At 44.0% G+C, this 21,911-nt stretch overlaps 2 protein-coding genes across 2 annotated transcripts in view; one reads left to right on the forward strand and one right to left on the reverse strand.

Annotated features, from left to right (window-relative positions):
- LOC120913351 (cytochrome P450 2G1-like) overlaps positions 1-17,333 on the forward strand; it is a 28,544-nt gene extending 11,211 nt beyond the window's left edge. Inside the window, exons 7-10 of the mRNA XM_040323227.1 lie at positions 6,878-7,019; positions 11,214-11,401; positions 13,916-14,057; positions 16,996-17,333. Coding sequence (XP_040179161.1) covers positions 6,878-7,019; positions 11,214-11,401; positions 13,916-14,057; positions 16,996-17,177 — 654 coding nt within the window. The 3' untranslated portion in view covers positions 17,178-17,333. The remainder of the gene's footprint in view (positions 1-6,877; positions 7,020-11,213; positions 11,402-13,915; positions 14,058-16,995) is intronic.
- Positions 17,334-19,606: 2,273 nt separating this feature from the next.
- The window catches only part of LOC120913350 (cytochrome P450 2G1-like), a 40,486-nt gene continuing 38,181 nt past the window's right edge, over positions 19,607-21,911 (reverse strand). Inside the window, exon 9 of the mRNA XM_040323226.1 lies at positions 19,607-20,105. Coding sequence (XP_040179160.1) covers positions 19,924-20,105 — 182 coding nt within the window. The 3' untranslated portion in view covers positions 19,607-19,923. The remainder of the gene's footprint in view (positions 20,106-21,911) is intronic.

Genomic DNA, 21,911 nt, shown 5'->3' on the forward strand with positions numbered 1-21,911 from the left:
ACAAAGAGAAATTAAAATGCAACCAATAATATTCAACCATGTTATGTAAAGTAAATGAAGGACAAATTCTTCCATTTGTCCAGAACTACTAATTAAACATTTTCCCAATAATTCTCTTTGCTCAATGGACAGCATGAACGCTTTTTTCTTTCTATGTCTCTAGTCATCACATCACATGCATTTAGCTTCATATAATAAAGCCCAATTAGCTTAATCGATATGGATATATAGAGTGAGATAGGCATTGTACTAACAGCCTCCATTTTCATAGTCTGACCATTTTGGGGCTTGTTTACAGTATGTGCTTTGACCAGTGTTTTTCTGTACTTCATCAACACCAGTCACTGCGAAAGCACATAGAAAACAGTTGCAGCGGAGTTTATCTAACGTCATTGTCCATTTTCACATAGAAAAATATGTACCCAATCCGAAGAAAGAGCAATTGTCGGACTTTGAGGCAAGCGGAAGTATAAAAATATAGGGCCAGATCCACAAAAACCTGACGTAACTTAAAAAATCCCATTTAAGTTACACTGCCTTAAAGTTTCTACCTAAGTGCCTGATCCACAAAGCACTTATCTAGAAATTTCAGGCTGTGTAACTAAAATTCCGCCGGCGCAAGGCGTTCCTATTCAAATGGGGCGAGTCCCATTTAAATGAGGCGCGCTCCCGCGCCGGCCGTACTGCGCATGCGCGAAGTTACGTTACGCCGAGTTTTGAGGATCGCGACGGCTTAAAAAAGTTGCGTCGGGAAAAAAAAAATGACAGCGGCATGCATTCCTGAGGGAGAACTCCATGCCAATTTTCAAAGTAAAAACCGGCATGGGTTCCCCCCCCAGGAGCATACCAGGCCCTTAGGTCTGGCATGGGTTGTAAGGAGACCCCCCCACGCCGAAAAATTGACGTAGGGGGTCCCCCTACAATCCATACCAGACCCGTATCCAAAGCACGCTACCCGGCCGGCCAGGAAAGGAGTGGGGACGAGCGAGCGGCCCCCCCTCCTGAGCCGTGCCAGGCCGCATGCCCTCAACATGGGGGGGTTGGGTGCTCTGGGGCAGGGGGGCGCACTGCGGGCCCCCCCACCCCAGAGCATCCTGTCCCCATGTTGATGAGGACAGGACCTCTTCCCGACAACCCTTGCCATTGGTTGTCGGGGTCTGCGGGCGGAGGCTTATCGGAATCTGGGAGTCCCCTTTAATAAGGGGGCCCCCAGATACCGGCCCCCCACCCTAAGTGAATGGATATGGGGTACATCGTACCCCTATCCATTCACCTGTAGGCAAAAAGTAAAATGTAGTAAACACACAACACAAGGCTTTTTAAAATATTTTATTATTCTGCTCCGGATGCCCCCCCTGTCTTCGTTATTAGCTCAATTAGCAAGGGGGGCTTCTTCTTCCGCTCTCCGGGGGTCTTCCACTCTCCGGGGGTCTTCCGCTCTCCGGGGGGGCTTCTCCGGACTCCGGGGGGCTTCTTCCATCTTCTCCCCTCTTCCGCTCTTGACTCGGCGAACCCCGGTTCTTCTGCAGCTCTCCGGTGCCTTCTTCTTCAGCGCTGGCTGCCTGCTATGTTTGTGTGTTAGCTCGATTTCAAACAGGCAGCCAGCGCGGTCTTCTGTGGCGTCAGGGTCTTCTTCTCCCTTCTTCCGATGTTGCCTCGTCGCCTCTTGTCGCTGTAATGATGGAAGCGCGCCTTGCATCACATTTATATAGGCATCACTGTCCCATCATGCTCCGGCAGGTACCCACGTGGTGGGTGCCTACCCACGTGCACCCACCACGTGGGTACCTACCGGAGCATGATGGGACGGTGATGCCTATATAAATGTGATGCAAGGCGCGCTTCCATCATTACAGCGACAAGAGGCGACGAGGCAACATCGGAAGAAGGGAGAAGAAGACCCTGACGCCACAGAAGACCGCGCTGGCTGCCTGTTTGAAATCGAGCTAACACACAAACATAGCAGGCAGCCAGCGCTGAAGAAGAAGGCACCAGAGAGCTGCAGAAGAACCGGGGTTCGCCGAGTCAAGAGCGGAAGAGGGGAGAAGATGGAAGAAGCCCCCCGGAGTCCGGAGAAGCCCCCCCGGAGAGCGGAAGACCCCCGGAGAGTGGAAGACCCCCGGAGAGCGGAAGAAGAAGCCCCCCCTGCTAATTGAGCTAATAACGAAGACAGGGGGGGCATCCGGAGCAGAATAATAAAATATTTTAAAAAGCCTTGTGTTGTGTGTTTACTACATTTTACTTTTTGCCTACAGGTGAATGGATAGGGGTACGATGTACCCCATATCCATTCACTTAGGGTGGGGGGCCGGTATCTGGGGGCCCCCTTATTAAAGGGGACTCCCAGATTCCGATAAGCCTCCGCCCGCAGACCCCGACAACCAATGGCAAGGGTTGTCGGGAAGAGGTCCTGTCCTCATCAACATGGGGACAGGATGCTCTGGGGTGGGGGGGCCGCAGTGCGCCCCCCTGCCCCAGAGCACCCAACCCCCCCATGTTGAGGGCATGCGGCCTGGCACATCTCAGGAGGGGGGGGGCCGCTCGCTCGTCCCCACTCCTTTCCTGGCCGGCCGGGTAGCGTGCTTTGGATACGGGTCTGGTATGGATTGTAGGGGGACCCCCTACGTCGATTTTTCGGCGTAGGGGGGGTCCCCTTACAACCCATACCAGACCTAAGGGCCTGGTATGCTCCTGGGGGGGAACCCATGCCGGTTTTGTCTTTACAAATTGCCGTGGAGTTCTCCCTCGGGAAAGCATACCAAATGCCGGCGCTGGAATGGGCTTTTACAAGGTGTGACTAGTTTACACTTTGTAGAACCAGCCCTAATTTTACACTTGCAAAATAACACTTACGGCGCAAAAACGAAGCTGGAAAGCTTTGTGGATCGCCTTAAGTGCTAATTTGCATACTAGCAACGGCATTTCGACTCGAAATGCCCCCAGCGGCGGATGCGGTACTGCATCCTAAGATTCGGCAGTGTAATTCAATTACACATGCCTGATCTTCTGCCTAACTTTGGAAAAAGCCTTTTGAGGATCGTTTCCAAAATTACACACAGACTGAACAGCAGTTAAGTCGGAGTATCTCTTTTGTGGATCTGGCCCATAATATTTATTACGAAAAATGACAAAATATTTTACAGTACCATTGGTATAATGAAATGTTTACAGTCACAGTAAAACCATCTGGATAAGAGATATATGAATAATGAACAAATCCTATTGAAGTCGCCTACGCGTTTCACCGTAGGGCTTCTTCAGGACGAAATAAACAGGATTTTTGCTAATACGCAGCATTCATGTGTGCCCCAGGGTCACAGCCTATGCATAGGCTGTGACCCTGGGGCACACATGGATGCTGCGTTACTCTAAAGCGCTCCATTTGACGTTTTTCAGCCAAATAGGATAACTCATTCACATGAGCCTGGATATTTCGTGCTGTCATGTATGAGTCATTTCTGCCCCAGCTTTAAGTCCTTTATTGGATTTTCCCGGGGGTCTGTCGTTATTTTTGATACCCCTTCAATGCCTTTTTTCCATGATTGGATCAAATTATATACTATTTGATGTCATGAAATCGTCATCATAGACACAGTTATCTGGACTACTGATGACCATTTCTGCTATTCCTAAATGAGATTCTTGAACATTGTCATAATCTCAGTATATACTCTGTATGTGCCCAGAATCCTTTTTGGATATATGTACCCGCCAGAGTGCATCAGATTGTGAAACAATATCTACATATTAGCAAAAATCCTGTTTATTTCGTCCTGAAGAAGCCCCACAGTGAAACGCGTAGGAGACTGCAATAGGATTTGTTCATTATTCATATATCTCTGATCCAGATGGTTTTACTATGACTGTAAACATTTCATTATACCATTGGTACTGTAAAATATTTTGTCATTTTTTGTAATAAATATTATATTTTTATACTTCCGCTTGCCTCAAAGTCCGACCATTGCTCTTTCTTCGGATTGGGTACATATTTTTCTATATTCTAATCGTTACGGATGTGGCTAATGTGAGTGCTTCCCCTGTGTATCTTTTCTTCTTTTCCTCCCCTTCCCCCCTCATTTTTTCCATTTTGTTCCATTCACCTCCCTTCCCCTATTCCTCCCTTTTCCCTGTTGAATCATGTCCATTTTCACACTGCACCTCCTCCACTGTTCATTGGAATCAATGAAATGTCACTTTGATATTTCAGTAAAGTAAAAAAAAAGGTAAACGGTGTACATCGTCAGCACACAAAGAACCTTTTAGCTTGTGGCTAGTGTGAACGGGCCTTCCTGTTACAATATTTGTGCAGGATATCTAAATATTAGGGCTGTTACTGATTAAAATTTTCGTGTTCGATTAATCGTTTTTTTTTTAAAATCGATTAATCGACTAATTTTGATTAATTATAACTAATATCCACATCTGCCCCCCATACCGTAATATCCACATCTGCCCCCCATACCGTAATATCCACATCTGCCCCCCATACTGTAATATCCACATCTCTCCACATCTCCGATTGGCCGCTCTTACCGGAATAGACAGCAGGCAGACCCGTCCGCAGAGTAGACAACACAAGCAGGCAGATGATGATGACATCAGCGCGCCGCTACTAAGCCCCTGCCGGGTGGACAAAGATGGCCGCCGCTCCGGAGCTAGGTCGAAGCCGTGGTCTTTCCTATGGGCGAGACCACGGAGTTCACTCTGCGGATCGCCCCCGATCAAAATTATTCTGATCGATCAATGAAATTAACGATTAATCGAGCAATTAATCGTTAATTTCCGCAACCCTACTAAATATGACTGCAGTCCAATTGGCACCACAGTTTGGACCCATTCCTTTAGTAATCAGCACTAAGTAACCTGATTGGACTTCCTTTCATCCTCTGCAATTCTATTCAATGCAAGAAGGCTTGTACTGAGGGGTGTAGCTATGAAAGCATTCCAAATTACGAAGCAAATTTAAAAATTTGTTTTGGAAAATGGGTAGCTGGAATTCAAAAGTTTAAATTTGCTGGTGTTTTTGAAAACAATGTAGACAGTTTTTAAGTTTTTAGTACTTATCATTTGTTGATGTTTATGACTACTGACCTCCAAAAATTTTCAAATGTAAAAAAAAAAAAAAAAAGAAAGAAATCCGCCTGCAGCTTGTTGACTTGCTGTATTCCAGCTTAATGGCTTTAGATAATGCCAGTGAAAAATGCACACTATTAAACTTGAAAAGGACCACAATGATATGGCACCATTAAACTGAGGGTGGGAGGGACCTAGTAAGTTTCCTTTTCCAGTAAAGTTGTATAGAGATTCTATAATTTGGTCACTTGGATGGCAAAATAAATCTGAAAAAAAAAAACAAGAGATATAGATGTATAGACATACACATTGAATATTAAAGGTAAACACTTCACATTGTTATAAATGTTCAAATGTTCATTGAATTATCAGCGTTGAATACCCCTTTGGAGACTTGGAAAAACATAAATACCTAAAAATATAAACTAAGGGCCAGATCCACAAAAGGGATACGACGGCGTAACTGCTGTTACGCCGTCGTATCCCTGTTCCTAACTATGGAACTGATCCACAGAATCAGTTTTCCATAGTTAGGCAGAAGATCCGGCATGTGTAAGGGACTTACACTGCCGGATCTTAGGATGCAGTACCGCATCCGCCGCTGGGGGCATTTTGTGTCGAAATGCCGCCTCGGGTATGCAAATTAGCACTTACGGAGATCCACGAAGCTTTTCAGCTTCGTTTTTTCCCCGTACGTTTTAGTTTGCAAACGCAAAATTAGGGCTGCTTTTACAAAGTGTAAACTGTTTACACCTTGTAAAAACAGACCTTTCTGTCCAGCGACGCGATTTTTTTTTAATTTTGAATTTTTTTTCCGCGCCATATCTTTTTTTTTTCCCGACGCAACTTTATTGACCCGTCGCAATCCACAAAGCTCGGCGTAACGTAATTTTGCGCTATGCACGTCGGGAAAATGACGTCACGAGCATGCGCAGTACGGCCGGCGCGGGAGCGCGCCTAATTTAAATGGGAATCGCCCCCATGAAAATAGGAACGCCTTGCGCCGGCGGAATTTAAGTTACACAGCCCAAAATTTCTAGGTAAGTGCTTTGTGGATCGGGCACTTAGGTAGAAATTTTAAGGCAGTGTAACTTAAATGGAAAAAATTAAGTTACGCGGGATCTTTGTGGATTACCCCCTAAGGTATTAATTCTGTTGGTGGATGCCAAAGGGTAACAATGTGGATGAGCCATGTTTCTCCAAATCGAATCCTAAATTAGCAACCCTAAGGGTAATTACTAAGAGCTGGTTTATTGTTCTAAAGTAACCACTCAGATTTAGAAATATATATTTTTTAAGGCAAATTTGATTGGTCGCTATGGGCCCCCTTGGCTATAGTAGACTTTTTCCTACAGGAGGAGGACCCAACTCAGCAATAGTAAAATACAAAAATTACACATATTTGCCTTTTTTTATTTACTCCTAAGTTCCATACTAACTTTCCACACAATCCTGTATGTCTTCCTGACCAACCAATGCCAGAGTGCAATTTTAGGGGCGCATGACACTGTTTTGGAGGTGTCTCTTTCTTTTCAATCAATAGCATCTGCAGAGAAAGGGGCTACAAATCACCCCTTTTGCTGTAGGGATTATAACCATATGTTTACAGCACTATGTCAGATGTGATGGGTGGTGTAATTGGTAGTGAGCTCATATATTTGTTTTATTTCTAATAAAACACATACAAAATCATTACAATAAATGGGAAATTTGCAGAACCTGAATCCAATGTGGGGATGTATGTTTTGTGAACATTTTTGTAATGGTTACTCATCTCTGCTGATATTTGGACTATCCACAGGAGAAGGATAATCCAAGCACTGAATTTCACTTTGATAACATGTTTGCGACAGTCATTGACCTTTTCTTTGCTGGAGTGGAAACCACTAGCGTAACTTTGAAGAATGCTTTCCTCATCCTCCTGAAACACACAGAGGTGACAAGTAAGGAAACCATGACCAGCTTTGTGGATATTGTGGATATTTGTTTATGATCAGTTTTTTTTCTGAGTCAGCTGGCTGCTCTCTGTCCTGACACATCTGATGTCCTTCCCTCACCCCCAGCCGATCATCGGATGAGATGGCTCAGCAGCTCGGCCATTCCACCGCTCCTCTTCAGTGATTGGCTGCCTGCCTGTGTACATGTTGTGTAGATCCGCCTGGCACTAGCGCAGTCCACTCAGTACAGTCAGTGGCTGAGCCGCCTAGTGATACGCTGCCAGTGCCTACTCATCATCACATCCCAGGAAATCCTCACCTGAAGCGAGTGACATACGTTAGGCTTTTTCTGGCGTATAGTTACCCCTGCTATATGAGGCATATCCTATGTTAAGTATGAACGTCGTTCCTGCGTCGAGTTTTGAAAATTTTACGTCGTTTGCGCGGAGAGATACACCAATGTATCTGAATCCGGCCCTTTGTCTTTGGATCTAACCATTATCCCTGACCTCCTTACACTTCATAGTTAGTTGTTCCTTTCAACAACCTCAATGTTTTTTAACCTTTCATATGTTTTTTAAATAAATAGTTTTGTTAGAAAATAATATTGTTTATTACCTAAAAAATTATGTCCATCAACTTATGCTAGACCTGACCCAGACAATAACAATGAATAAAAATCATGTTTGAGGTCATACTGATCCAAAGTATTAGATCCTCAGGATCATGCTTAAAGATCATGCTGCCTTAGATACCATATATAAATGATACCTATATGCATGGGCGTCTGCAGGTATGGGCAAGGGGGGGGGAATTGCCCCCCCCCCCCTGGAATCGTCAATAAGGTATTGTAGTTTCCAGCTGCAGTGTCCGTCGCTGTTTTTTTTCAGCTGGCTGCTCTCTGTCCTGACACATCTGATGTCCTTCCCTCACCCCCAGCCCGATCATCGGATGAGATGGCTCAGCAGCTCGGCCATTCCACCGCTCCTCTTCAGTGATTGGCTGCCTGCCTGTGTACATGTTGTGTAGATCCGCCTGGCACTAGCGCAGTCCACTCAGTACAGTCAGTGGCTGAGCCGCCTAGTGATACGCTGCCAGTGCCAACTCATCATCACATCCCAGGAAATCCTCACCTGAAGTGAGTGGCATATACAGTTGCAAGCAACAGAAGAAGAACCACGGGTAACAGCAATTAGGAGGAGCATTTTGATTTATTTATTGCTGGAAAGTTGGACAGCTATTACTGGAACGATATGTCTGTGAATGTTAAGAGATAATTCATCTTCTTAACTTTGTATAGGCTCTTTTGTATCAAGATCAAAATATGGCCACAACAGATGTATTGCAATACATTGCAATATAAAAAGATGTACGTTCTCTAGGCTATATGTGGCATGGACTGGTGGTACGCCTGGCCTGAGTAACTTCCAATACAAAGTGAAGCTGCATTATTTCTTATATAACACATATGTCTTTCCACTGGAAAGATATATGTGTTAATATAAGTGATAATTCAGTGTCACTTTGTATTGGAAAATACTTAGGCCAGGCATACCATGCCCTTATAAATATAGCCTAGAGAATGTACATCTTTTTATATTGCATGGGCGACCTTAAAATGATGCCCCCCTCTTAAACAAGTTCTGCGGACTCCCATACCTATAAGGTTCCACCTCTTTTCCTCATCCTCATGTTAGTTACTGTCATAGACAGGAAACCTGGACGTGCTATTGGAGTAAGAATACTAAATTTTTCATGTGCAGAGTTCTACCAGGATTTCATAGTACATACGCTATTAGTCTGCAAAGAGATTTATATGGATATAAAAAAATACCCACCACAAATAACAGGAATTTAAATGTATGTACCCAAGAAGAAAGTGGAAATCCAAAGTCACAACATCATATATGCTTTATAGGCATTATTTATGCTTATGTAAAAATTCCTAATTGACATTACTTATGTACTTCATAAATAATAATCATATAATACTTGTAATTAAATCTGTCCAACGCAGCCAAAAAAACTGGTAAACCATAAAGATTGTTCTTGATTGTGGCTATCTGAAATTCCCTTTTCTACACATTTCTTCCCACTTTTCTTGGGACCATTTTAAATAAAAATTAAAAAATATTTATATTTTATCTGAGAAGGAGAACGTCTAGCTGAGGGGTGTCCAACCCGTGGCCCATGGGCCGCATGTAGCCCAAGACGACTATGAATGTGTCCCAACACAAAATCGTATGTAAACTTATTTAATGTTGATTTTTGGGGATTGTTCTTGAAAAATGCATTTACACTTAGCAAATACATGAGCCAAAGATTTGACAGTGTCTCTGGACGTTTATATCTTGTATCTTCCTAAAGTTTTATCTTCCCAAAGAAAAATATCCCACTCCTCACAATCAGGCCTTATTCGTGTCATCAGTTTTCGGCAGCACCTATATTGGTAAGCAACTATTTTCAAGAATGAAGCACAGAGGGCAAAATCAGACCCAAAATATCTGATAAGCACCATGAGAATTAATTGAGAATTGATACTACATCCATCCAACCAGATATTGATTGGTTAGTTTAATAAAAACAGCATCAAATATTGCACTTGTTTTATGTTTCCCACTTTTATTTTTATAATACAAAAATATAAAATATAAATTACGTTTTATTACTCAGATAGGTGATAGTGATCATTGTATAGCAAGAACAATCCGCGCTACCCCTGATATGAAACTAGTGAAACAATTGTTGTAATAAACACAAATCAGTGAATACAAAGCAATAATACTTGCGTGAATACATTTTGAAAATATTGTAACAAATATAAGCGGTGCAGCGCCTAAATATAAAACCTGAATATAAGGTTCAACTGATATGAAAAAATAAAACAAATGAGTGCGCAACCAATGCAATGTGAATACAGGTGACTGAGTCCTGAAAAGGAGATTAAGGAATCAACTGAATGATTCAATCATAAAACTTGTGAACATATAGTCCCATGTGAGTATCCCACGTTTATATATTTCCTTCCTGGGGGAATCAATGTTTCAACCGACCAACATAGTAAATAGATGCCTTCAATATAATCCTTCAACGGGTAAGTGAATGGCCACTTACCAGATCCACAGATCAATCAGGCACTGAACACATCAATCATCGGCTGGGACGAGTGTTGACTCCTGCTCCCCTTCCTCCTCTGCAGATTGCAGGGATACTGCGGTCTCCAAACAGATCTCCCAGGAATGGAATCCACGTGAAAGGATGGTTTAAAACGTGTGTGGATGAAGAAAAAAGAAGAAATGCTTCATAGTGCAGTGATGTAATAAAAGAGATTTAATTTATTCCACTGCTGGAAATAAAACACTGACATCTGAGAAGGCTTTTGGCAACAAAGTAAAAAGTCCCGGGTAGAAAGTACAAACCAGCTTCGGCTCTGGCTGATCAGCTGGGAGCGTGGTGAGGTCAGCTACTGATGCTCCACCCCACACTGCGTTTCTCCCTATTGGGCATCAACGGGGAACAGAGGCATCCTTGCCAGATCTGTGGATCTAGTAAGTGGCCATTCACTTACCTGTTGAAGGATTATATTGAAGGCATCTATTTACTATGTTGGTCGGTTGAAACATTGATTCCCCCAGGAAGGAAATATATACACGTGGGATACTCACATGGGACTATATGTTCACAAGTTTTATGATTGAATCATTCAGTTGATTCCCCAATCCTCTTTTCAGGACTCAGTCACCTGTATTCACATTGCATTGGTTGCACACTAATTTGTTTTATTTTTTCATGATAGTGATCATTACCTTGTGATCTTCCCAACTTTTTCTACTCATCAGCTATTCTTATTGTTAGTTTATTTTATGTGTGGCCCAAGACAATTCCTTCTTTCAATGTGGCCCAAGAAACTCAAAAGGTTGGACACCCCTGGTCTAGCTCATTTTCCCACCCATCTTAATACTCCCCAGATGCAGAAATTCTTATGATTCCTCCATGCAATCTAATTTCTCAACTCTGATAATTAACTGGAGCCAGACCTTGTTATTAATAGCGGCCAAAGAAAAGGGAAAAAATAATGTATAGTTTTAGTTCTACCGTCTTTTATCCTGCTGTTTAGGCAATGACCTGTACCTTATGGTAAATAAAGCTAGGTTGCCCAAAGTTATAAATACACATTTAATGATGTACTATCTCTAACAGGGAAGATTCAGGAGGAAATAGACAATGTTATTGGACAGAGCCGATGCCCATCGATGGAAGATCGTAGCAAGATGCCATACACAGACGCTGTGATTCATGAGATCCAGCGATTTGCCGACATAGTGCCCCTTGGAGTGCCACATGCTACTAGCAAAGACACAGAATTCCGGGGATACAAAATACCAAAGGTGGGGAAATCTGAATGTTTAAAATTCATAAGATAAGAATCTATACTGGTCTTCACATATATGTGGCATTGGTCAATTTTTCAACTTTTACAATACATGTGAAATATGAAGCCCATTGGATTACCTAATCCTTATGTGTAAAGTGTTATTAAACCCAGGAGCCTGCATTCACTATATCTGGCCTCCCACAGTACACAGAACAATTATTTGAGTAAATGTAAATTCTCATCAGCAATATATATAGCATTCTTGTGACATCTATCAGTATCTCGTTAAAGTTTGAGTTAGAGTTTAGATTCTGCTCTGACTGTCCTATGAGGCTGCATGAAACCTAAATTTATGTCTGGACAGTCCTGATTGGCCCTGTGCTAATCACATGCACCCTCCCCCCAAAAAACTCTCTAGCAATACACACCAAACTCAGCCTGTGCAGAGTGCCCCCAAGGCTCTATTCTATCAGCAGATTGATTTGGGACAGTAAAATAAGTAAATTACTGATTACCCTCCATTTCTAGTAGAATATCCATTCATCTATGGCTGTCCATATGCCCACTTTGCCATCAGGTAAAAAATAGTGGGGGTGATTTACAAAAATAGAAACGTTTTTTATTGTTCTTTATTCTGTACTTTATTTTCAGTTGTGAGAAGTGTACTGTCAATTTATGTGTAGGAATATCCAGCTAGTTTGCTCATTGCAGAACTGTTAAAGGGGTCTTTTGAACTCCACCTGTGATTTTGGGGAGTGCCGCTGGTCACAGTTGGAACTAGTCAATAGGCACTCTGTATTTAATGCAATAAGATGGGTGCACTGTATGTGTATGTGATGTCACCAGTAATATTATTGCCAGTTTTTGGACTATGGCTAAATTCAAACATGAGGAAATACATCACTAATGAAATGGTTGCTGGAAAACAGGCTCTTTAGTTCTGGTGGTGATCTAGTGACTTGAGGGGTTCAATCAGGGCCGGTGCTACCACTAGGCGGAGTAGGCAGCAGCCTAGGGCACACAACCCCCAAGGCCTCTGTCCCGGTTAATCTCAAGGCAAGTGTGAGCTCGCCCCTGTTCAGTGCCAGGCAGGTTGTCCCGCGAACACATCTGCATGCCTCCAATCCCCCAATGTGTCCCGCTGAGCAACCCACCGTCCCCTTTCCTCACATAGTAATCTCAGATTACTTACAATCCAATACAATACAATCTCGGAAATCCTTTGCTCCAGCATGCCTCTCTGGAGCGGCGCTGTGTGTCTGTGTGTGTGCAGCGGAGGGACGGGGCTCGTGGAGATCAGAGAATGGAGAAGTGCAGCGTCTGTTAGCTGACCTCCCGGCTGGTGGGGACACCATAGCAATACTGCCCGCCTATCGCTGAGGAGAGCCCGGATGTGATGGTCGATGAAGCAGAGGTAAGGAGGAGGATGAATCCTCCCCTATCTACATGGAGCTGTGTGTGGGGGATATGGGGGGTGAGTAGTGCAGGAAATAGGAGTCAGGTCGGTGGGTCAGTGTGTGTGTGTCAGGTAGGTGGGTCAGTGTGTGTGTGGCAGGTAGGTGGGTCAGTGTATGTGTTAGGTAGGTGGGTCAGTGTGTGGGTCAGGTAGGTGGGTCAGTGTGTGTGTCAGGTGGGTCAGTGTGTGGGTCAGATAGGTGGGTCAGTGTGTGGGTCAGATAGGTGGGTCAGTGTGTGGGTCAGGTAGGTGGGTCAGTGTGTGGGTCAGATAGGTGGGTCAGTGTGTGGGTCAGGTAGGTGGGTCAGTGTGTGTGTGTCAGGTAGGTGGGTCAGTATGTGTGTAATGGTTAGGTAGGTCAGTGTATGTGTCAGGTAGGTGGGTCAGTGTGTGTGTAATGGTCAGGTAGGTCACATATTGCAAAGGGAATGAAGTCAGGAGCGGTAGCCAGTGGGGGGTGGCAAAATTAGGTTTCGCCTAGGGTGTCAAAAATTATTGCACCAGCCCTGGGTTCAATGAATTCTTGTACTAATTTACTCTAATGCTAACAAATCAGAGCCATCCTGTTTTCTAAAGAATAGAAGCAGGGTTTATATCTGTGGCTTATATTGAATGGAATAAATCCTACATGTTGTGCACACAACCCCTCTATGATCCTTTATAAACCTCTACTACAGGGGTCTCCAAACTGCGGCCCGAGGACCAGATGTGGCCCTTTTCTAGCCTTTATACGGCCCTTGGGGCACAATTCCTCCCAATGACATGAGGCACTATTCCTCCCATTGACACCAACAATGGGGCACTATATTATCCACTGATACCAATGATGGGATACTATTCCTCCTACTAATAGGGGGAATACTCCTCTTCCTATTGACCACCAACCCTGAGGCCATATTTGTTATCACTGATGTCGGGCCCGTGACATTTTCTTCCCTTGCTGGCCCCAATCCGGCCCTCCTAAAGTCTGAAGGGCAATAAAGTGGCCCTTGGTTTGAAAAGTTTGGAGACCCCTGCTCTACTAAATAGCTTAACAAGAAAAACAACTAAAGTTAGGATGTTGTATTTCAGGCTACAATGGTTTCCCCTCTGATGGGTTCCGTGCTCAAGGACCCCAAGTTTTTCAAGCACCCGGAAGAGTTTGACCCTGAACACTTTCTGGATGAAAACGGGCTCTTCAAGAACAGTGATGCCTTTCTGCCATTTTCTACAGGTATTGAAAAGATGTCTACAAATATGCCAGCAAAAACCAACTGCTAAGGAACATGGCATCATGTAACATTATTACCATTTTGGTTACCCAGCACTTAGCAATAATATGTAATATCAACACTACAATTCCTTCAAGATGCCCCAAGACATCTTGGGGCATCTTGTGTCATGCCCCAAGGTTATGGTTGCACTTCTTCCTTCAAATTTGGTGCCATGAATTTTCTTTCTGCTGCTAATTTGAAAGACTACCAGGAACCTTCTGTGTGTGTGATCTACCTGCTCAGTACAAATACAAAATTATTGCAGGGTGGGTAAATAAAGCATAGGAGAACAGAAGAAAGGCAACCGTTACTTATCCTGGAGAAAATAGCTTTTTGTGGCTCCTTTTAGCACTGGACACATGTCTGAAGGCCTAGGCACATGGGTTTGTGATCTATGCTGAGAAAGGGTAAGAACAGCCAGCCTAAACTCTATTTCATGAACATATGCGAAGACCTCAAGGCATGTAACCAGCAACTAAAGGAGCATAGAGCAGCATTCCCGCCCCCCAAATTTTTGAATTTCGACCTTTGTATTCTCTTAGTTTTTAAATCACCTTAAGACTGTTAACATAGCTTTGTGTTAAAGCGGGAGTTCACCCATTTATTTAGTTTTTGACCTTTTCCCCTTAGATTCCTGCTCGTTTTGTCTAGGGGAATCGGCTAGTTGTTTTAAAATATGAGCAGTACTTACCCGTTTTCGAGATGCATCTTCTCCGTCGCTTCCGGGTATGGGTCTTCGGGAGTGGGCGTTCCTTCTTGATTGACAGTCTTCCGAGAGGCTTCCGACGGTTGCATCCATCGCGTCACTAGTAGCCGAAAGAAGCCGAACGTCAGTGCGGCTCTATACTGCGCCTGCGCACCGACGTTCGGCTTCTTTCGGAAAATCGTGACGCGATGGATGCGACCGTCGGAAGCCTCTCGGAAGACTGTCAATCAAGAAGGAACGCCCAGTCCCGCAGCCCATACCTGGAAGCGGCGGAGAAGATGCATCTCGTAAACGGTAAGTACGGATCATATTTTAAAACAACTAGCCGATTCCCCTAGACAAAACGAGCATTCATCTAAGGGGAAAATGTGTTCTCTATGGGTGAACCTCCGCTTTAATATGTGATTCAATTTTACCAATGATGCAGTTTCAGACTCAGACTCTTTTTCTCTACAAATACTTCACACAATATTTCTATATCTCTAACGGGCAGGTACATACACACTAGGGATGAGCCAAACCCCCCCCCCCCCAGTTTGGTTCGCAGCAGAACATGCGAACAGGCAAAAAATGTGTTCGAACGCGCAAACACCGTTAAAGTCTATGGAATACAAACGTGAAAAATTCTGCTAATTTTAAAGGTTAATATGCACGTTATTGTCATAAAAAGTGTTTGGGGACCTGGGTCCTGCCCCAGGGCCAGGGGACATGTGTCAATGCAAAAAAAGTTTTTTCGTGGTAGCAGTGAATTTAATAATGCTTAAAGTGAAACAATAAGAGTGAAATATTCCTTTAAATTTCGTACCTGTGGAGTGACTATAGTATACCTGTAAAGTGGCACATTTTTCCCGTGTTTAGAACAGTCCCTGCATAAAATGACATTTCTAAAGGAAAAAAGGTAAATTAAAACTACTCGCGGCTATAATGCATTGTCGGGTCCTGGCAATACAGATAAAAGTCATTGAAAAAAAACCTTTGGGTCTGGTATGAATATTAAGGGAAATATTTAAAAAAATGGCGTAGGGGCCCCCCTCAAAATCCAGACCAGACCCTTCAGGTCTGGCATGGATTTTAAGGGGAACCCCATGCCAAAATAGAAAAAAATACTTGGGGTCCCCCCAAGAATCCAGACCCTTATTTAAGCACGCAACCTGGCAGGCCTCAGGAAAAGGGGGGGGAGAGAGAGCGCTCCCTCCTGAACCATACCAGGCCACATGCCCTCCGCATGGGGAGGATGCTTTGGGGTCCAAAGCACCATGTCCCCATGTTGATGGGGACAAGGGCCTCATCCCCACAACCCTTGCGGGGTGGTTGTGGGGGTATGCGGGTGGGGGGCTTATCAGAATATGAAAGCCCCTTTAACAAAGAGGAACCCCAGATCCCGGGCCCCCCCCATGGGAATTGGGGCCATCATGGCAGGTGTAGTGTCATTAGATGGGAACCACCCATGGAGGCGGAATGTGTTAGCGACTTTTCTCCGTATCCTCCGCTCAAAAATGGATGTACATCGCTGGAATCTTTTTTTTTTTTAATAAAGGACTTGTCCCAAGCTGTCTCCTGTGTTTTTTTTACCAGTTACCAATTCACATCAGGGGGCCAGGATCTGGGGATCCCCTTTGTTAAAGGGGGCTTCCAGATTCCAATAAGCCTCAACATGGGGACATGGTGCTTTGGACCCTAAAGCACCTTCCCCATGTTGAGGGCATGTGGCCTGGTATGGTTCAGAAGGGGGGCACTCTCTCCCTCTTTTCCTGCAGCCTGCCAGGTTGCGTCCTCAGATAAGGGTCTGGTATGTATTTTTTTGGGGAACTCCCACACCATTTTTTTTTATTTTGGCGTGGGGTTCCCCTTAAAATCCAAAATCCATACCTGAAGGGTATGGATTTTGAGGGGGACCCCTACGCCATTTAAAAAATTGGCGCAGGGTTCCCCTTAATATCCATACCAGACCTGAAGGGCCTAGTATGGAATTTGGGGGGACCCCCACGCAATTTATTTTTAATTTTGGTTCGGGGTTCCCCTTAATATTCATACCAGACCCAAAGGGCCTGGTAATGGACTGGGGGGGGGGGGGGCGAACTTACGTTCGACTCGAACATTTAAAGCTTTAAATAATTTAGCAATATTTTTCTCATGCTATTTTTAAGTATGAAGCTATTTTAAATGTTATTGGACAATTTATTTTTTCACAGGGAAGAGAATATGTCTCGGAGAGGGTTTGGCTCGGATGGAGATCTTCCTTTTCTTGACTACCATACTGCAAAAGTTTTCACTAAAAACAAATAAGGCTCCTGAAGATATTGACATAACTCCAGAACCTGGAAAAAATGGTGTTTTACCTCGTTCATATCAGATGCATGTGGAGCCCAGATAGCAGAGCCTTTGTAATAAATAATTTACAGTACCAATACATATGTTCACTTTTTCTCAACTTGATTGACCATCGTGTGCATTTGTACACAGTGATATTACAATGAATAACCTATAATGCCATTATCATGGAACCAGCTAAATAAACTCAATAAAATTATTTTGTGTTAATTATTTAACATGTGATTTGGCAAGACCTTAAAGTATAGACCTCCAGGCAACAGTATGTGCATGAGGCTGAAAACTGTCTGTTTACATTAAGCACATTCAGTTAGTCACCACCCCATAGCAATTCAGTACATTGAATGTCTTCTAAACATAATCCACTGCCTAGACTTTGAACCTGGGTTAGCTAACTTGGAGGGGCCAATGAGATGGATTCTAGATAAGTCAGGTTCCTTACCATATAAACGAGATGGCTCAACAGCCATATTGCCAATGTGTTTTAGCTGTGATAGGAAAACCATAAGGAATGCTGCTATCAAATTGCATAGTGAAAGATTAGTGTAGAAAGTGTTAGCACTACCAGGTCTGATAAGTAGAGGGAAGGGATTTTATCTTTTTTCATCCTTTGTTATTGGCATTAGCACAGAAGCTTATACTTATACTTTCCTTTGAGAGAGTGTGTGAAAGGCAGGGCCGGACTAGGAATAAAAACCAGCGCTGGAAAAAAAATTATACCCACCCCATAATATTATTATACCAGTCCAACAGCATAACGTCATTATTTTCTTGTTCATAAAAAGGGAAAACTATACATTTTAAAGCACATTCATTTGAAGAGTGTATTATATATAGATAAGACAGATACTGTATGAAAGCACATAGGGCTAGGGAGATATAAGAGAAAATTCCAGTTAAAAGTGTAGCAATCATCAAGGAGGACCCCCCGAGACTCTGTGAATGTGAGGGGGGTGGCTCTGGTGACCAGAGACCACTTTTAAGAGGGGATCCTTTATATTAGAGCCCCCTTACATTACTGTATTCACTCCCCCCTTACATCACTGCCCCCCACCCCTCAGACTGGCTTGGCGGCACTGATGCTGACCTCCTCTAAGATGCAAGAGATCAATGCAGCCTCACCAGTGCCCATAAAATGCAGCATCACCAGTGCCTATCAAATGCAGCTTATCAGGGCCCACCAAATGCGGCCCACCTGTGCAGTGCCCACCAGATGCAGCCCACCTGTGCAATGCCAACCAAATGCAGCCCACCAGTGCAAAGTCCACGAAATGCAGCCCGGGTGTGCAGTGCTCACGAAATGCAGCCCGCATGTGCAGTGCCCACGAAATGCAGCCCACATGTGCAGTGCCCACAAAATGCAGCCCACATGTGCAGTGCCCACCAAATGCAGACCACCAGTGCAATGCCCACCAAATGCAGCCCACTTGTACAGTGCACACCAGTGCAATGCCCACCAAATGCAGCCTACCAGTGCAATGCCCACCAAATGCAGCCCACCTGTGCAGTGCCCACCAGTGCAATGCCCACCTGTGCAGAGCCCACCAAATGCAGCCCACCAGTGCAATGAGAGAGAGATTATTATACAGATTACAATTTGCAGTGGCAGCAAGCAAAGGTGACAGAGAGGGGGGGGCACCATCCATGCAATGGTGAGAGAGATTATTATTATACAGATTACAATTAAATTGCAGGGGCTGCAAAGGTGACAGAGAGAGGGGGGGGTGCACCGTGCAATGGTGAGAGAGAGAGAGAGAGATTCATTATACGGCTTGCAATATGTTCACCTTAATTGTTCTGCTCCAAGGGCGGCTGACGCCGTTCAATTCTCCTATGCCCTCACTCGTGATTCTGCAGACTGAGACTAGTGGGCAGTGCTGGCGCCGCACAGGCCGATGGAAGGGGAAATAAGAAAAAGCACTTGCCGGATCAGATTAGAAGGCAAGGCATTGCATAGCTGGAAAGTGCGGCGGCAATGACGTCGCTGCTGCGGCCCGCCACTGCTTTTTTTACCAACAGCCAGGCAAAAGTGTCCCCAGGGCACTGAGTACAGGTGGCCAGTCCGGCCCTGAAGGCATTGCATAGTTGGAAAGTGCGGCGGCATTGGCGGCTGTGGATGCGGCCCCCCCGCTGCTCTTTTAAATGACAGCCAGGCAAAGGCAGCCCCAGGGCACTGAGTGCAGGCGACCTACCGGGAATTTTCCCGGTATCCTGGTAGGCCAGTCCGGCCCTGGTTACATATGTGAGCTCTAGGCTGTGAGAAAGCTGCTCTCAGCTCAGAGCCCTGCAGTCACCGGGAAGCCATAGTCTGGGATTTTGGGGTGGGTGAGTGGAGGAATTCCAGGGCCCGGTCGCAAATGTGACCTTTGCGCCCCTGGTAGTTCCACCACTGCATGTGTTTATGTCCTAGTTGAGAAATCCTACATCAGTTCCACTGCATCTGTGACATTTTAAAACAAAAACAAAAAATGGTCCATTTTAACAGGTATTTTATTACATATTTTAAAGTGTTTTAAATATAGCAAACCATTCCTGGGCCTAACAGTTCCTACAATAATGTTACCCGAGAGCTATCCCACACAGTAATGGTGTGCAGAGACAGATTCCAGACAAATAATGTTCCTGGTTAGAAATAAATTTAGAATTTGAGCAGGTGCTGTAACTCAGGCAATTTGTGTTTATAGAACTTTATAGCGGGAACCCTGAAAGTTCATATTACATTATTTTTAAAAATTGTAAAGTGATAGATGCCTTTGAACGTAAACACCATTTCCAATAACAATGGTCCCTCAGCGAGGCACAGCCAACATCTCATAGTCGCGAGGTCTGGAAGCATTGCTGTTGGGCTCGGGTGTAATTTCTATGTGCTTTATGTCCACGGTGGGTTTCAGAGTAAACCTTTGAAGAATAGTTGTAAAAAAAAGGAAGAGTTCCATGCGAGCCAGACCCTCCCCCAAACACACACGTTTTCCTAGAAAAGGGGAGAGAAAATACATCAAAAACTACTACTAACAGCATGCAATTGGTAAAGTCTTAGGTATTTGGATTAAGAGCATCTAATACCCTATGCACAGCCCAACAATGGTGCCCCCATTGACCCTTCTATTGCTTTACTGACCTGACATTAAGGGGTTAATTTACTAAAGCCAGAGTGTGCAAAATTTGGTGCAGCTCAGCATAGAAACTAATCAGCTTCCATGTTTTATTGCCAAAGCTTAAATGAACAAGCTTAGGTTAGAAGCTGATTGGCTGCCATGCACAGCTTCACAAGATTTTGCACTCTCCCGTTTTAGTAAATCAACCCCTAATTCTCAATGAGTGTTGAAAGTGAAATGAAAAGTGTTCAAATCATGTATACATTTTCTTAGAAACCTCCAGCCAGTAAACAAAGGTAGACAAGCCCTATATAAGTCTACGGGACTGTAATGTGCTTGTGTGGAATAAATTTGAGGGGCACCCACACTTGAGACATGAAGAGATGCTTTACAAAATAAAGGGTATATGTCGACCTCCATGCTCACGCATTTCAGCCCTGTGTGGTGCTTAACCTCCCTGGCGGTATGATTCTGTCTGGAATTACGTACCAAAAGCGGTACAATTATTTTGCAAGGAAATTTGGCGTTTTATACTGTAGGCCTGCAATTCTTAGGAATAACTCATTTAAATCTGACCAAACAAGAGTCTAGTAGGCATCCCGGGGTATGACTTTGTTTTAAAAACAAAATTATAAATTATTATATAATAAATAATTATAAATAATTATAACAAATAAAAATATAATTATAATAAAAATTATTCAATAATGTAATCAACTCAAAATCACTGAAATTTTCTCAGTTGCAGAATTGTCGCTGTCATTACTTTTATTTTTTTATGACGAATTTCCCCACAAATCGCTATCGCTCAATTCTGCAAGTGATTATAATTTATTATCGCTGTTTTCTAGCTGCTCTAAAACCATTTTTGACATAAAGGGACACTTTTGGTTGCTATGGACAATCTACAGCAGTTTGCAGGCAGAAAGAACAGTTTTTATTATATAAAAGAACATGTAGGGCACTGGACAGACCACTAGGGACAAGGGGTGTGTATTTTTTACATACAGTACTGTAATCTATAAGATTACAGTATACTGTATGTAATGTGTTTGTTTACTTTTTTGAATTTGGCGCCTTTCTCCGCCCCGTGCGTCGTAACGTCGCAGGGAACGGAGATCAGCGGCACACGGGGACACTGTGAATCGAGCGAGGACCCGCTCGCTCGCACAGCGGGGATGCATCGCAGGATCCAGGGACAAGGTAAGTAACTTTGTCTGTGGATGCTGCAAAAGGTAAGCCGTGCCGCTGCACGCTCTGCACATCTACCCCGAGCGTGACTCGGGGATACCGATCCTAGCATGGAAAAACCACCCCGAGTCACGCTTGGGGATACCGCTAAGGGGGTTAATCAGAGGATACTACACACATCCTTTTTAAAAGCTTCCCTGTCAATCAGTGGCTGAATCAACAGGTGTAAGCTAAACAGCTTTATTCCAGACACAGAGGCAGGTAAATTACAAACATTATACAAAGTTGCAATAATATCATTACAAACATATCAAATAAGGATACATAGGACAAACAATTCAAGAGCCACAGGCATGGTGTCCAAACTCACAAGACAACAAGTTTATGGAGTTTGTGTGAGTTTATGTATCCACCATGTCTCACACTCTTCTTGAGGGAGACATGTGACGAAACGTGTCGGGAGGGGTCTGTGACATCATCACTCCAGATAG

This window comes from Rana temporaria, chromosome 9 (genome assembly GCF_905171775.1).
Source record: "Rana temporaria chromosome 9, aRanTem1.1, whole genome shotgun sequence".
NCBI lineage: Eukaryota > Metazoa > Chordata > Amphibia > Anura > Ranidae > Rana > Rana temporaria.